This window comes from Anser brachyrhynchus (assembly GCF_964034855.1).
Source record: "Anser brachyrhynchus genome assembly, contig: SCAFFOLD_523, whole genome shotgun sequence".
Classification (NCBI taxonomy): domain Eukaryota; kingdom Metazoa; phylum Chordata; class Aves; order Anseriformes; family Anatidae; genus Anser; species Anser brachyrhynchus.
Window position 1 is genome coordinate 1 of NW_027663653.1, and position 15,065 is coordinate 15,065.

The window sequence follows — 15,065 nt, forward strand, 5'->3', positions numbered from 1 at the left end:
GGCCCGGCAGGGGGCGGGGCCGCCGTTGCCGTGGCGACGCCGGGGAAGGGGGGGGGCGGGGGCCGCTGTCGCGCGGCGGCCGTTGCCGTAAAGCGCGGCGCGGCGCCGTAAAGCGTCCCGCGGAGGCGGCGCTCCAAGATGGCGCTGCGGGCCGGGGGCCGCGGGGGCAGCGCCTGAGCGGCGGCGGCGGCGGCAGTCGGGTCGGTGCGGGGCCCCCGGGCGGGGCGGGGCCCCCGGGAGGGCCGGGGCCTCCCTCCTCCCCTTCCCGGGCCCGGCCTGGCCCCGGTGGCGGCGGCCTGCCCCCCCCTGTACCCCCCCCCCCGCCGTTACCGGGGTCCCCGAGGCCTCCCCCCCGTGCCCCGGGGCCTTGGGGGGGGCGGGGGGGGTCAGGTCCCGCCGTGCCGTTATCGGCCCTCGGGGGGCACGGGGGGGGCCTGGCTGGGCCGGGGGGGGTCTTGGGGGTCCCGGGGGGGTGTTTGGGGGGCGGTCCCGTTCCTCCCGGGGGGGTCTGGGGGGGCCCCGGTGGTCCTGGGAGGGGGCCTGCTGGTACTGGGGGGGTCCCGGGGGGGTCTGTGGGGACCAAGCTGGTACCGGGGGGGCGTTTGGGGGGGCCCCGGTGGTTCCGGGGGGTGTCTGGGGGATCCGGGGGGGTCCCGGGTGTCGCTGCCTCTCGGGGGGGGCTGCGCCGTCCCCATGGAGTCGCCGGTTCCTTTTGGGGGGGGCGCCGGGGGGGGGGCTGCTCTTCCTCCGTTGCTGCCCCCGGGCTGTTTTTTGGGGGGGCCCGGTGTCCCGGGGGGGGTCCCGGTGTCCGGCGGGGGGGGGCGCTGTGCCGCCCCCATGGGGGCCGTGTGGCCACGGGGGGGCTCCGTGCCCTTCCCAGGGGGTCGTGGGCTTTATTTTGGGGGGGTTGGGGGGGGTTGGGGGGGGGGTTGGGGGGGGGGTCCCCGCTGCCTTCAGGCGGTGCTGAGCCTCTTGGGGGCGCCCAGAGTGTTCGTGCTGCTCCGGGGACCTGCCTGGGGGGGGGGGGCGGGGGGGGTCTGCTGCCCCGGGGGGTCTCACTGCTGGGGGGGGGCTTTGGGGGAGCACTGGGGGGGTCCCTGCGCCCCCACGAGTACCCGTGTGGGGACGTTGTGCGTGACGGGGAGCGTTTGGGTGGGGGGGGGGTGTTATTTTTGCCCCCAGGGCCGGGGGGGGGGGGTATTTTTGGCGCTCAGGGGCAGTTCCCGTAGCCCCCAAAGTCCCCTCCGGCCCTTAGGAGGGGGCGCGGGGGGGGTCCCGTCCCCCTCCCCCGCTGCTCCTTGCAGCCCCCGGGGCGTTGTCACACCTTGACGGGGGTCACCGGGGGGGTCCCACCGCCCTCCCCCCCCCCCGACCCGTGTCACCCCTGGGGCTTCCCCCCCCCCCCTTCCAGGACGATCCCCGGTGTCCCCTGGTGTCCCCCCCGGTGTCTCCTGGGCCGGGACCCCCCCCAGCCCCCCCCCCTGCCCGCCACCGGCCTCGACCGCTGCCGGCGAACCCTCGGCGCCGCCGCCGCAGGTGAGTCGGGCGCGGGGCTCGGCGCTGCCTCCCAGTTAGGGCTTTAAACTGGGGCGCGGGGCCTTACTGGGATCTCCTCCGTCCCGTCCCCCCCCCCCGTACCCCTCCCCGGGGAGCCGCCGGGTGGGAAAGGAGTGGACTGCGTGCCGAGAGCCTCGTTAACCGCAGTTAATTAGGGGCAGAGCCTCGCCGTCACGCGCGTCTCCCACCAAGAAAAGCCCCTTGGGACCCCCCCGCCCCCCCCCCCCCCCCCCCCCGGTGAAGCACCCGGGAACTGGGGGGGGCGCCGAGGGTCTGGGGGGCGGCTGCGGGTGCTGTGTCCCCAAAGAGGGGGTCGTGGGGACCCATTAATTAATCGGGGGGAGAAATTAATTGGGGAGGAGAAATTAATCAGGGGAGAAATAGGAATCGGGGATCTCCCTGTGATTATGGGGGGGGGGGTGTTAATGAGTGCCCCCCCCGGCTCCGCGGTGACCCCGTAACGAGGCAGAGCTCCCCGGCTTTCTGGGCGCGGGGGATCCGAGGGGGGTTCCCCAAATTTCGGGGGCCGCAGGTGGCAGCGGCCTCCCCTCCCCCCCCCCACTGGAACCGTTCGGGGGGGAAGATCAGGAGGGTCGGAGCTCGGGGGGGCTCCCGGAGCCCCCCCCCCCCCCCCCCGTAGGAGCGGGGCCGCCCCCGTCCCGTCCCGATGAGGAAACTTTCCTTAAATAGAAGCGGCTCCGAGGAGCCCGGCGCGGGCGGGGGGGGGACCCGGCGGAAACCGCGGTGCGAGGCCGCAGCGCGGTGACCCCCGGGCAGCGCGGGTGACCCCCGGGCGTCCCGGTGCCTGGGGGGGGGTTGGAAACGGGGGGCGAGGGACTCCCAGTTAGACCGAACCCCCCCCCCAGTCCCCCTGGGGAGCGCCTTCAGGGAGGCAACCGGGCCCCGTTAGACCCGGTTAAACGCCCGGTTAGGCCCCGTTAAACACCGGGCTTCCAGCCCTAACCCCCCCCCCCCCCCCCGTGGTGCATCCCCCGGTGCCGGCGTGGGAGCGAGCGGCGGGTCCCGGGCGGTGCCGCCTGGGGGACACGGGCCGGGAAATCCCCCGGGGGGGGGAAACGGCCCCCGAGAAACCTCAGCGCGGCCCCCGGGGGGGTGGGGGGGGGATCTGGCCGGGCCCGTTCCAGCGCCCGCTGCCCGTCCTCCTTCCTTCTGGCCGCCGGTAACGGCGGCCGGCCGGCGACGAGCCGGGGGCCGCCCCGCTCGCCTCCCTCTCTCCCCGCGAGAGGCCTCGAGGCGGGCGCCGAGCGTCCCCGCAGCTCCCGGCCGGCCGGGGACGGGGGGTTCGGGGCTCCTGGTGCCAGCCCCAGCCGCAGTCCCCTCGTCCCCTCGTTCCCTGCCGCGGATCCACGCAGCCGGGGTCGCGTTCGTCCCGCACGCCGGGCTGGGTTCTGGGGCTCCCCGCCTGCCCCCCTCCGGCCCCGAAGCGCCGCGGGGGGCTCGGGGCCTCCAACGGGCTCGGGGGCCTGCTTTGGGGCCGGCCCCCCCGAGACGCCAACAGCCCCAACCCCTCGGGGCCGGCTTGTTCAGAGCTCCCGGGTGCGGAAGGCGGGCCGGGGCCAGCGCCGTAGGCAGGCCCGGTGACGGCGCCCTGCGGGAGCGGAGCCGCCGCGGAGGTAACGCAGACCCAGCCCCGTGGGGCTCCGAACTGGGCAGAATCCGGCCCTGCCCCAGGACGGCAAGCGCCGGGAGCAGCTCCGGTGCCGTGCAGGGTCCGCAGCCGACCCCCCGCAGGGCCAGCTCGAGTCACCCCGCGGGCGATCCCCCGGTGCCTCGGGGCGCCAGCGCCGCCCTGCCCCGGTGCGCAGGAGGGTGCTGAGCACCTGAGGGCGCGGGGCGGCCTCGTGCTGCCTCTCCCCGCTGCGCAGGTGCTGAGCTGGGGCGCTCAGACCAAGGCTCGGGGTCGTGCCCACGTCCCGGCTCCTCTCCTTCCCTCTCCTCGGTTCACGGCCGTCGCGTGGTGCCGGCGGCCCCGCCGGGGAGCGGTTAAAGCAGGAGCTGCGCACCCCGCTTCGTTTTTTCCCTCCGTTTCTTCCTTCGTCTTTCCCTCCTCCGCTCCCGCCTCCGGTGCTGAGCGAGCGGCCGCGGCTCTCAGGCTCGCGGCGAGCTCGGGGGCACCAACTCGGCGTCCCTACGAGCGCTGCCGCGTTTCGAGAGCCTCCGCCACGGCCGGGTGTCCCCGCGGGGCCGTGGGGTGGCCGCGGTGTCCCCGGAGGGGCCGCTGCGCCCCGCTGACGCTGCCCGTGCCGGCTTCCAGCCCCGGCGCGCGCCGAGCTGGGCCTCGCTCCGTCCCCTCGCCTCCCGGTTGTGGCGGAGGCCGAGCCCGCTCCTAAATCACCCGGCTCCTCCGGGCTGGGGGCGGCTGGACCGGGGCCTTCTGCCACCTTTGGCCCCCGGCTCTGTGGGGCCGGGGCTGGTGGGGTCCCTGGTTAAGCCCCGATGGGAGCTCCCGTCCGGGCGTCCCCCCCACCCCGCGTGCCAGCGGGGCACCAACAAGGGCCTAAAAATAGACGGAGAGAGCAAAGAACGAGCAAAGCCTACGTAAAATGTTTTTTTTTATTTTATTTTTCCGCCGCCTTGGCAGAACCGCTGCCGCTCGTGACTCCGCTTTGTTTTCCTCCCGTGCCCCGGCGAGGTGACGGCCCCCAGAGCCCCCCCCCGGGGGCGGCGCAGCCTCGCTGCCCGGCGCTGGGACCGGGGCTGCAGGGAGCCCTCGGCCCTCGCCGCGGTTTCTACGTGAGGGGGGACCCGCGGGAGCTGCTGCCCCCCCCGGGGCACTTCACGGGGGACGGCCCCGGCTGCCTCCAGCTCCGCTCGCCCCGTCCGGCAGCGTCGTCCCCTCGGCGGCAGGGGGAGAGCGGCCCCTCGGTGGTGCCGGGAGGGCTCTGAGCGTGGGGAGAGGTTTTAAAACCTGTCGCTGGGGGTCGGAAAAAATAAATAATAATAAAAAACAACTCCTCTCGAGCAGCTCCGAGCTGGCTGCCCACGGCCTGCGGGTGCTGAGACGTTTCCCGGCGCTGCGGCTCGCGTTCGGGGCGGCCGTCCTGCTGCGGGGAGAGCCGCCGGCTCCTCGTGCTCCGAGCGGGGCAAAGCGCTGGCCTCGGGGCGAAGCGGGGACGGGGGTGCAGGGGGGCACCGAGACGCAGCGCGCCTGGGGACAGAGCTCCCCGAGGAGCGTGGGGTCCCTCCGGTGACGTTCCGCTTAGGAAGCGGAGCCCTCGGGAGCGGCCGCGAGTGAGTGGGGGGGGGCTCTGGTCGCTGCCCCTGCCGGCTGCCCGAGCTCCAGCTTCTGCTCCTTCCCTCTCGCTTTCAGGGGGAGCGCGCGGGGCAGCGAGATGTCGGACAGGGGGAGCAGCATGGACGGGAAGACGGACATCGTCAACGGTGAGCGCGGGCTGCCCCTCGAGGGGGCTTCTGTCCCAGCGGGGTGTCCCCAGGGGCGCCTTGGGAGACGTCAGCGGTCGGAGGCGACGGGGACGGGGACAGACTCGGTGTGAAGTCGGGTGCTGTGGGCCGGCGCTGGGCGCAGAGCAGAGGCTGGATGGCCGGGGGCTCGTTCCCGCTGCCCGCCTGCCCGGCGAGGGGGGGCCCTGGGAGACGTGGCTGTGCCGGGGAGGCTCACGGCGTCGTCTGCACTGCGCAGGCAGCTTGTCCAGCAGCCCGGAGGAGATGTCGGCTGAGGAGGGCCGAGAAACCTCCTCCGGCATCGAGGTGGAGGCCTCCGACCTCAGCCTGAGCCTGACGGGAGACGACGTGGGGCCCAACCGCACCAGCACCGAGAGCCGGGACACGGACACGGAGAGCTCGGGGGAAGAGAAGGACTCTGACAGCATGGACGACACGGGGCACTACTCCATCAACGAGGAGAGCCGGGCCCTCGACCGGTCGCACTCGGAGGAGGAGGAGGAGGAGGACGAAGAGGAGGAGCAGCGGTCCCACCGCCGCGCCCAGCGCAAACGCGCCAACCACGAGCAAGACTCCTCGGACGACGAGCAGGCGCTGGAGGACTGGGTGTCCTCGGAGACCACGGCGCTGCCCCAGCCCCGCTGGCAGGCGGTCCACGCCCTGCGCGAGAGGGAGCTGGGCTCCAGCTCCCGCTTTGTCTACGAGGCCTGCGGCGCCCGCGTCTTCGTGCAGCGCTTCCGCCTCCAGCATGGCCTCGAGGGCCACACGGGCTGCGTCAACACCCTGCACTTTAACCAGCGCGGCACGTGGCTGGCCAGCGGCAGCGACGACCTCAAAGTGGTGGTGTGGGACTGGGTCCGCAGGCAGCCGGTGCTGGAGTTCGAGAGCGGCCACAAGAGCAACGTCTTCCAGGTGAGGAGGGCGTGCGGACGGTCCTCGGGGTCCGGGGTGCTGGGGAGAGCCTGTTCCGGGCCCTCTGTGGCGCAGCGGGCGCTGACCCGCTGCAGGGGCCTGCGCGACGTCCCCCTGTGACGCTGCGCAGGGCAGGAGAAGCGTATTTTTGAAGCTAAGGGCTGGCTGGAAGGGTCCGACGGCGGTAACCAGCCACCAAAACTTCCCAGTGTGCCCTAAAAATCTGCCGTCCCGCGGCGCCCTGCCCGGGATGGACGTCCCGCGCGGCTGGGACTCCCCAGCCCCAGCTCTGGGAGCAGCCGGAGGGTGCCGGGCCGTGCGGTGCCGGGCCACGGCTCTGCCACCGCCAGAGGGGGCCCGGAGCATCGGGCTCGGCCCCGCGCAGCCGCAGCCCGGATGGGTGCCGGGACCACCAGCGCCTTCCCACGTCCCCACCGTGCTCTCGGCTCTCCGAAAAGAGCCGGGGTGATCCCTCAGCCAACCCAGCGCGTCGAGCCGGGGCCCGGGACAGGGCAGGGCGTGAGGATGCGTCCCTCCGGGTCCCGTCCTCTCTGGTCCTTAACGCGTACGCGCGCCCGCCCGCGCCCTGGCTTTCAAAGCAGCCCCTCCGCTTGCTCTCTTGCAGGCCAAGTTCCTCCCCAACAGCGGCGACTCCACGCTAGCCATGTGCGCTCGCGACGGCCAGGTCCGCGTGGCCGAGCTCTCCGCCACCCAGTGCTGCAAAAACACCAAGCGCGTGGCGCAGCACAAAGGAGCCTCGCACAAGGTGAGCCCGCACCGGCCTCCGCGGGGGGGGGGCCCCGCGCCCCGTAACGCCCGCGGGCCCTCCCCGCTGGACGAGGCTGCCGGGAATAGCGACGGCAGAGCCGTGCCTCCCTCGGGCGGCCGTGGAGGGACCGGTCCTTAAATGTTTCTTACCGACTGCCCTCATCTCCGAGGGGCGAGGGCCCGTCGCTCTTGGGCAGCAGCAGCGCGGAACGAGGAGGGCCTCTGGGGGCTGTGAAGAAGCAGCGGGACAAGCGCGCGGCTGCGGGGTTTGGGGGCTCCTGTTGGTGGTTTACTGGGAGAAAGGAATCTTACCGCTTTGTCGGGTGAAAAGGGAACCAATGCCCGAGTATTTATCTTCCAGCTGGCCCTAGAACCGGATTCTCCATGCACTTTCCTATCAGCAGGTGAAGATGCTGTAGTCTTCACCATTGATCTGCGGCAAGACCGGCCTGCCTCGTGAGTATTTCTCTCCCTGCTCCTGCCGCGAGAACGGGGGGGGGGAGGGCGAGGCTCGCTCGGCCGCGCGGGGCTGAGGGTCCTGCTGCTGGGCTTGGGACGTTAAAATCGTGCGCGAGGCAGGATCAGGCAGGAGAGCTTTTGGGTCAGGGGGAGCGGCGTCACGACCTCACGCGGGTCCGGCCATGCTGCGCGAGGATGTGGCTGGGAGCCTCGTTAATCAGGGTGCTGGAACCTGCATCCTCCGGCAGGATGAGGCCCCTCGGGGCCCGTTCAGCTCGGGGGCAGCAGTCACGCCGGTGCTGTGGGTCCTGGCCCCCGGCTCCTCCGGGTGCTCGGGGAGCAGCCCAGAGGCTGCCGACTCGCAGCCCCTCCGTGCTGGCAGCAGCGCAGAGCCCGGAGTTTGTCTGACTCGCTCATCACACGAGCGCTATCGCGGTTAATTGGAAAACAATAATTAGCGAGCGGCTGGGCGGTGCGTGCTGCACCGTAACCTGCGCGGCAGCGGGATCTGGCGCTCCTGACAAGCTTCCAAGCTGAATCCGCGGCGGGCATTCCAACAGCCGCCCGGCTCTGGCGGCGCGGTACTTTTCCAGCGTAGCGGGGTATTGTTTTGAAGCCGATCCTGCTTAAAACCGAGCGCTTCGGAGCTCGTCCCCGGGCGCTTTGGTTTTATTTGTGCGTGCAAGCGCTTCCGCCTGCGGCCGTACGCCCATCTGTTTCATCACCAGGGCAAAAACTGCCGCTGGGGCGTTTAATCCTCGTCCCTTCCCCCCCCCCCTCCCCGTTTGCAGGTCGGTTTGGAAAGGCGGCCGTCGGTCAGCACGCGGCGGTGGGTCTGTCCCCACCTCGTCCCTCGCGGGGATCCACGCCGCTGTTTGGGTTCGGTGCAGGGAGCCGTCGGCGTGCGCAGGGGGAGCCGCGCCGGAGGCAGGGCGCGCAGGCAGCCCGTAGGCAGCTCCCATCTTTCATTAAGCCGAACGGTATAATTAGGAGAAAGACGAGCTTTGGAGCTCGCTGTTCCTTCTCGAGGATGCTGCCTGGGTTTGTGTTCGTGTCTGCAGAGCCTAAATATCGAGCCCAGACTCCTGGGGGAGGGGAGCGGCAGCGCGTCGGATTTCGTTAAATCTGGGCCTTGTTACAGCGAGACGGGTGGGGGGAAATAACAGCGGAGGGTTTCGGCTTTGGAGTTAAGCTGATTCCGCTCTCGCCGCTGGCTGTCCGGCTCCGTCAGGCTTCAGCCTGGGCCGTGAAACCCTGCAGACATTTTTGGAGGCAAACGCCAGGGAATGATTTCACTCTGCGCTATTTGACTCGCAGACAGAGCATGTGCTCGCTTCGGCTTGGAAGCTGAAATGCTTGGGTGGTTTTTGCTGGTTTTGTGTTGTTTTTTTTTTCTCTGGGAGTGAGTAAGAGGCTCGCGGAGCTCCTGCATTTCCCATCTGGACCCTGTTTTGAATTCGAGGTGGATTTTTTTTTTGTTGTTTTGTTATTATTATTCCTCATCTCTTAAAGGAAACTGGTTGTGACAAAGGAAAAGGAGAAGAAGGTGGGCCTGTACACCATCTACGTGAACCCAGCTAACACCTACCAGTTTGCTGTGGGAGGCAGAGATCAGTTTGTGAGGTGAGTCTGTGCCGAGGCTGGGCGAGCCGAGCCCCCAAAACGGACGTGAGCGTCCCCGGGGGGCTCACCAGGCGCCCAGCCGGCTCCGACGTCCCCCCCTAGGACCACTGGTGGCTCGAACCATTAATGCCTCCAAAGCCCGTTCTCCCATAAGCAGCACGAAGGCAAGTGGGATTAGCAGAGGAGGATTTGGATCCTTTGAGGTTTAGCGCTGGGATCCAGCGTCCAGCGCGCGCTGGGGCCGGGACAGCCTTCCCCCAGGGCCCAGCGATTCTCCTAACGAGCTCCAGCTAAATCTCCTCCCGGCCCCCAGCCGGCCCGCAGTGCCCTGTTCGCATCAGAGGCGAGGTGAAGGCTCAGGGAAGCTCTTGGCTTCTGCAGGGCTGAGCTCCTGAAGTGGCAAATGCAAGCCCCCGACTCTTCCTCCTCTGAATTAATTAAAATCTTCCTGAACTTGCTTAGTCGAAAGCTCCTCCAGAGCTGCGTTGGGAAGCCCTTGCAGCTCCTCTTCCTCCCATCCCCACGGCGCTGTGGCTTTGCAAGTGGGAGCCCACGTCCTCCCCTCGTGCCCCTGCCTCCCCATGAAGCCCCCAGCCAGGGATTGTTCCCCCGCGGAGCCGAAGGCACGGCGCGCGCAGCTCTGATCCCGCGGGGCATCCTCCGCCCCCCAGCTGCAGGCTGTTTCCTCCGCCCCTGCTGCCTTCAGGTCTCCCCTCTCTGGCCTCTGAGGCGCTCAGGGCAGCGTCCTCCTGTGCTGGAGCTGGCTGCCAGAGCTGGTGGGGGGGATAAACCACGATTATTTGGCACCTGCTTTTGGCAGAGGCTCATGGCCCACGGCGAGCAGCTCCAGCACAGGCACCTGCAGTGCACGGGGCTGGTTTTCCCCTCGGTTCCTGCCCGTGTCCTGCCCCGAGCTTCCAGGCCTTCCAGAAGGGCTGCTGAGCCCCCCGCCGAGCAGTGCCAGCAGCCAGAGCCGAGGCTTTTGCCTGAAGGCTTCCCTCGCAGCCACCCCGTGGGCTTTGCGGCTCCCCGAGGCTCAGCGGAGCCGCGGTGTCGCTCGGCTCCCTGCGGATGCGTTGGGGCCGCGGCTCCCCGCCGCCGGGATTGCTCGTGCAGCGTCAGCTCCCTGGAGCGACAGCCCCCGCGGGCGTCTGGCGTGCCGGCAGCATCTCCCGGGGCGCCGGGCACGCAAACACTTCACACGTGGGCTCTGCAGGCTGCTCACGAGCAGCAGCGCCGGCGTCGAGCTAGCTCAGCGGCTTTCGGAAGAGCCCTCAGCGCAGCTTCCCCTCCCTCCTGCTTTCTGCTGCCTTTCCCTGCCGTGTCCTGAGCCACGTTCCTCCTCCCTGCCCTGCCCTGCCCTGCCCGGGGCGGCTCCCGGTGCGCTCCCACGTCAGGTTAAGCGCTCCCGAGGGACCCCGAGGAGTCCAGGCCGGCCCAGGGTAAGGGTGGCGGCGGTCACGTCCCCCTTGCCAAGCCGTCTCCGGGCTGACAACCCCGAGCGCAGGCCGTGGCCTCTGTGCACCCGGGCTTTGACATTGCCACGTGCCACCAGACGGTGCCCCCAGCGTAATGAGGGGTGACGTTAAGCTGCTTTGGCCGCGACTTCTGCCAGCCCCGGCCGCTTGCAGCTCCGCAGATCCCCGGCGAGGGCTGGAGCCTGCGGCCGGCATCAGGGCGGGTCTGGGCCGCGGAGCAGGGTCGGAGGTGGCAGCTCCGCGGTGGGGCAGAGCCGTCCCTGCCTCCTGCCCCTAGGGGTGGGCAGCGCTTGCCCTCCGTGCTCCTCGGCTCTGCCCGAGCGTCGCTCGCGTCTCGGGCGAGTGTCCCACGTCTGCCGTCCCTCCCCAGGATCTACGACCAGCGGAAAATAGACGAGAACGAAAACAACGGCGTGCTGAAGAAGTTCTGCCCCCACCACTTGGTGAGCGCTCGCTTCCGTGGGGCGGCGGGCTGGGGCACGAGGCTGGGGCACCGCGGGGACGTCCAGCGGTGGCCGTCGGCTCTCGCTGGCCATCGTGGCCGGGCAGATGGTGGCCCCGTGGCCCCCGCGTGCCGCCTCTGTGCCTGGCTCAGGGCGTGCTGAGCCCAGGGGACGCGTGGCTGCAGGGCACCGTGGTGCTGTGGGGCGAGCAAGGCACAGACGGAGCCTGCGGTGGGGCCGGATCCGCAGAGCGCTCCCCGGGGAGCTGCGCTGAGGAGAGGCCGAGGAGCGCTCGCTGGCCAAGCCTCTCACGGGCTTCCTGCCTGGAAACCAGCGAGGGAAGCCGGGACAAACGGCCTGGCTTTTTTTTTTTTTTTTTTAATTTTTTTCTGACCCAAATCTTCCAGTGTCCGTAAAGCCCACCCCCGGCTTAGGAAGGCGCAGCGCCTTGGTGCTGGCTGCAAGGTGGCCGCGGAGCGGTAACGCGCGCCCCGAGCCCCGCAGCGCGCGGCCGGTGCGGGTTGTGGCCTCGGAGGGAGGAGGAGGAGATGGGACGGGAGCTGTGTGTGGTTTCCCTAGGTAAACAGCGAGTCCAAAGCTAACATCACCTGCCTCGTGTACAGCCACGACGGCTCGGGTGAGTACAGCCCTGCCCCGCCGGCCCCGCGGCGCCCGGAGCCCCGCGGCGGCAGCACGGTGCCGCGGCAGGGGCCACCTCCACGGGCTCACCCCCGATGCTACCTCTCCTCCTTCTCACTCCAGAGCTGTTGGCCAGCTACAACGACGAGGACATCTATCTCTTCAACTCCTCGCACAGCGACGGGGCCGAGTACATCAAGAGGTACAAGGGACATCGCAACAACGCCACGGGTAAGGGCGGCAGGGCCGGGGCGGCTCCTGCAGGCAGCAGGGACGGGGCTCGGAGGCTTCTCCCGGCTCTCTGCCAGCCCCTCCACCTCTGCAGCCCTTTCCCCATCAGCAGGCGGGGGGCCGAGGGGCTGGGCCGAGGCTTTGGGGCAGGCTGGTTTTGGGGAGCCGTCCCCAGAGCAGCCCGGGGTGGGTAAACGCCCGCTTTGAGCCCGTTTCTGCAGCTCCGCGCGTCTCATCCTCCTCTCAAAGACCCGTAACACAAACTCTTGGGCTTGCAAAGAATGAGCTATTATGTGTCTGGGGACGGAAGAGATCCACGCCGGTAACCTTGGAAACTCACTGGCTGCCAGGCAGGAAGCGAATTCATGGCAGGGAGCGCTGCCCGGCTCCTGATGGCCTCGGGCTGCTTGTTTCTCTCCTCGCAGTGAAAGGCGTCAATTTTTACGGCCCCAAAAGCGAGTTTGTGGTGAGCGGCAGCGACTGCGGCCACATCTTCCTGTGGGAGAAATCGTCCTGCCAGATCGTGCAGTTCATGGAGGGCGACAAGGGCGGCGTGGTGAGTTCGCCTGGGGCTGTGCCCCGCGCGTCCCCCCGGGCCGCCGGCTGCCCTCCGGTTCCTCGCTCCTGCACCGTTTTTCCTCCCCTTTCCGCAACGTACCCTTGAATTCCCACCAGAAGCCAAGCAGGGTCCGTGCCAGCTCGCACAGCCGCGTCCGTGGGGTGCTCAGCGCCTCCCCGCCGTCCTGCGGGCTTCGGCGTCACCGTCCCCGCGGCTGTGGGCAGGGAGCCGCGAGCTGCCCTGCCCCGGCGCTGCTCGGAGGGGAGCCGAGCTCCCAAACGGCTCCGGTGGGGAATAAATCAGGGTAAAAATCGCCGCTGGGTGCTCGTAAGCAAAGGCCGCGGAGCCGTGGGGACGCCCGAGCTGCGGGGCCGGCTCCGGGCGCTGCTCCCCGGGGGTTTTGCAGCTGCGCGGCGTGCAGGAAAAGGCCGCAGCTGCACCGGGGCCGGCCCTGCGCCGAATTTCCCAGGCTCTGGGCCGGCTGCGGTCAGGTCCCAGGCGGCCGCTGCCTCCGCACCAGCTTGTGCTGGGGTGGGGGGGGGGAGCTTTGCCCATTTTGGGCCCCCCCCCCCACTGGGCTGAGAGCCAGAGCAGGCTCGGTGGTGCTCAGGCACTGCCTGTCCCCAAGGGGCGCAGGGGCCGGGAGAGGAGGGGACGCCCTGGGGACACCCCTGGGGCTGCGGGTGCCAGGTTTTGGGTGGGCATTGAGGGGGGGGGGGGGGGGGGGGCTCCCCGTGCAGGGCCGGTCCCGAGGTGGCTGCGGGTGGCTCTGTCGCGTCCCCGCGTCCCTCGTCGTCCCCAGCACCCTCCCTGCGGCCACCCCGGTCCCGCGCTCGCTCCCCCGCCAGCCCCACAAGTCGCCTTTTGTCTGGGTGGCCGCGGCCCCGTGCCAGCGCCTGGCGGCCGCTGGCACTGCCACCCCCAGCCAGCACCACCGGGACCGGGCAGGATCCGGCCGCGCTGCGGCTCCCTCGCCGGGCCGGGCTCCTCCGCTGTCCCCTCCGCTCCCTGCCGGGCTCTGGCTTTTCCCTTTTCTTTCTTTCTCTCTGGGTTTTCTCTTTTCTTTCCCTCTCCCCCCCCTCCTCTTTTGTTGCTCCCGCCGTGCCGGGCTTTCAGCGCCGGGCGCCCCGTGCATTATTCAGGGCTCACCGAGCCCTTTCTGCCTTCCGCTCGCAGCCCTGGGAGCCGCGGCGCGGGGACGGCTCCGCGCTGGCAGCGGCCCAGGGGCTGGTGGCGTGGGGAAGGGGGGGGGGCACGGGCAGCCCCCGGGACTGCAGCAATGCCCCCCCCCCCCAGCGGGTTTGGGGTCGCCTCCATCTCTCCCCTGTTAAGGACTCGGGCTAACGAGGCAGCCCCGCTGTGCCCCCCCCCGCTTTGGGGACAAGGGGACGGGTTGGGGGGCCACCGGCCTCACCGGTGGTGCTGGTTGCGGTCCCCACGGGGCCGGCCATCACGTTGTGTCCCCCCCCGTGTCCCCCCTGTCCCCCCCCCCAGGTGAACTGCCTGGAGCCGCACCCCCACCTCCCCGTCCTGGCCACCAGCGGCCTCGACCACGACGTCAAGATCTGGGCGCCCACGGCCGAGAACCCCACCGAGCTCACCGGCCTCAAGGAGGTGAGAAGACCCCCGGCCCCCCGGGGCGAGGCGGGGGCTCGCGGACCCCAGCCCCTGACCCCTTCCTTCCCCCCCCCCCCCCGAATTTTGGGCGGCCGCAGGTGATCAAGAAGAACAAGCTGGAGCGGGACGAGGACAGCCTGCACCACACCGACATGTTCGACAGCCACATGCTCTGGTTCCTCATGCACCACCTCCGGCAGCGGCGTCACCACCGGGTAGGTGCCTCCTCGTCCTCCCGGGGAGCACCGGGACCGTGCCCCCCCCCCCCTCAATTCCTTCCCCCCTCAACCCCCTTCCTCTCGCCCCCCCCCCAGCAGCGCCGACGGGAGCCCGGGGCGCCGGACGGCGACTCGGACGAGTCCCCCAGCTCCTCCGACACCTCGGATGACGAGGAGGAGGGCCCGGACCGGGTGCAGTGCATGCCCTCATGAGCCCCCCCCCGAGCCCCCCCGAGCCCCGGGGCGGCGGGGGGGGGCTCCGGGCACCTCCCTACTAACACTTTGAGCTTTTTATTGACATGTTAAGGACCCCCCCACCTCCCCCCCCCCACTGCCCCTTCCTCCTCAGCCTCGCAGCCCCAGCCCACCCGTGGGGACAGCGCCGCAGCCCCCCCGGGGGGGCGGGGGGGCACCTTGCCCTCCCCAGGACCCCCGTGGCGACGGGAGGGAGTGTGTGGGGGGGGATTTTTGCGTTGAAGTTCCCAGCAGGAGCGTGCCCCCCCCCTCACCCCATCCCTAGGAGTGCCCCCTCCCTCCCCATTCCCCTTCCTGCTGGGGGGGGGATACGGCCCCTGTCCCCCTCCCCACACCAGCCCCCGCGTTCTTCAGGGCTCTCCCCCCAGCCTGGGGGGGGGGGCTCTGGCCGGTGTCCCCCCCCTTTCCCCCCCCCACAGGGGTGTTTGCAGAGAGATGCTTGTCTAGTTTGTACATATCAGTGATTTGCACTTGGTTTGGCCCCCCCCACGCCCCCCCCCCAGGTCAGTGGCCGGAGCCTGGGGGGGGTGGGGGGGGGGGGGGGCAGGAAGGTCCTTTAATTTTCTGTTACTTTTAAGGAGAACTCTTCTTCTTTGGGGAGCGGCGGCGAGGGCTCCCCGCCGCTCGTAGAGGCCTAATTTTATATGTATTAAAACCAAATGGAACTTGGATGTTATCAAGTTAAAATTATTGTAAAAGTTTGAATATATATTATATATAAATGCAATAAAAGCCAGCCGAGAGAGGCCGAGGGCTGCGGCTCCCCTTCCCTCGCCTCCCCTCCCCTCCTCCCTCGCCTCCCCCCCAGCACTTTGCCCCCCCCCGACCCAGCACTTTGCCCCCCCCCCCCCGCCAGTTCTATTTTACCCCTTTTTGCTGTGTT

General features: G+C 70.0%; 1 protein-coding gene across 4 annotated transcripts; it reads left to right on the forward strand.

Moving 5' to 3' along the window:
• Positions 1 to 76: 76 nt before the first annotated feature.
• On the forward strand, positions 77 to 14,930 carry DCAF8 (DDB1 and CUL4 associated factor 8). Of its 4 annotated transcripts, none has more exons than XM_080609223.1 (13): positions 77 to 200; positions 4,889 to 4,959; positions 5,219 to 5,892; positions 6,518 to 6,658; positions 7,022 to 7,116; positions 8,632 to 8,742; positions 10,591 to 10,663; positions 11,243 to 11,300; positions 11,426 to 11,533; positions 11,959 to 12,089; positions 13,587 to 13,706; positions 13,808 to 13,924; positions 14,024 to 14,930. In XM_080609223.1, the coding sequence occupies exons 2-13, from the start codon at positions 4,911 to 4,913 to the stop codon at positions 14,138 to 14,140; spliced, it is 1,794 nt and encodes a 597-aa protein (XP_080465349.1). In that variant the 5' UTR covers positions 77 to 200; positions 4,889 to 4,910; the 3' UTR covers positions 14,141 to 14,930. The 4 variants fall into 4 exon arrangements, with proteins under 4 accessions (XP_080465349.1, XP_080465351.1, XP_080465350.1 ...); XM_080609225.1 differs by having other exon boundaries at positions 14,027 to 14,930; XM_080609224.1 differs by lacking the exon at positions 77 to 200 and adding an exon at positions 1,415 to 1,536.
• The last annotated feature ends 135 nt before the right edge of the window (positions 14,931 to 15,065 follow it).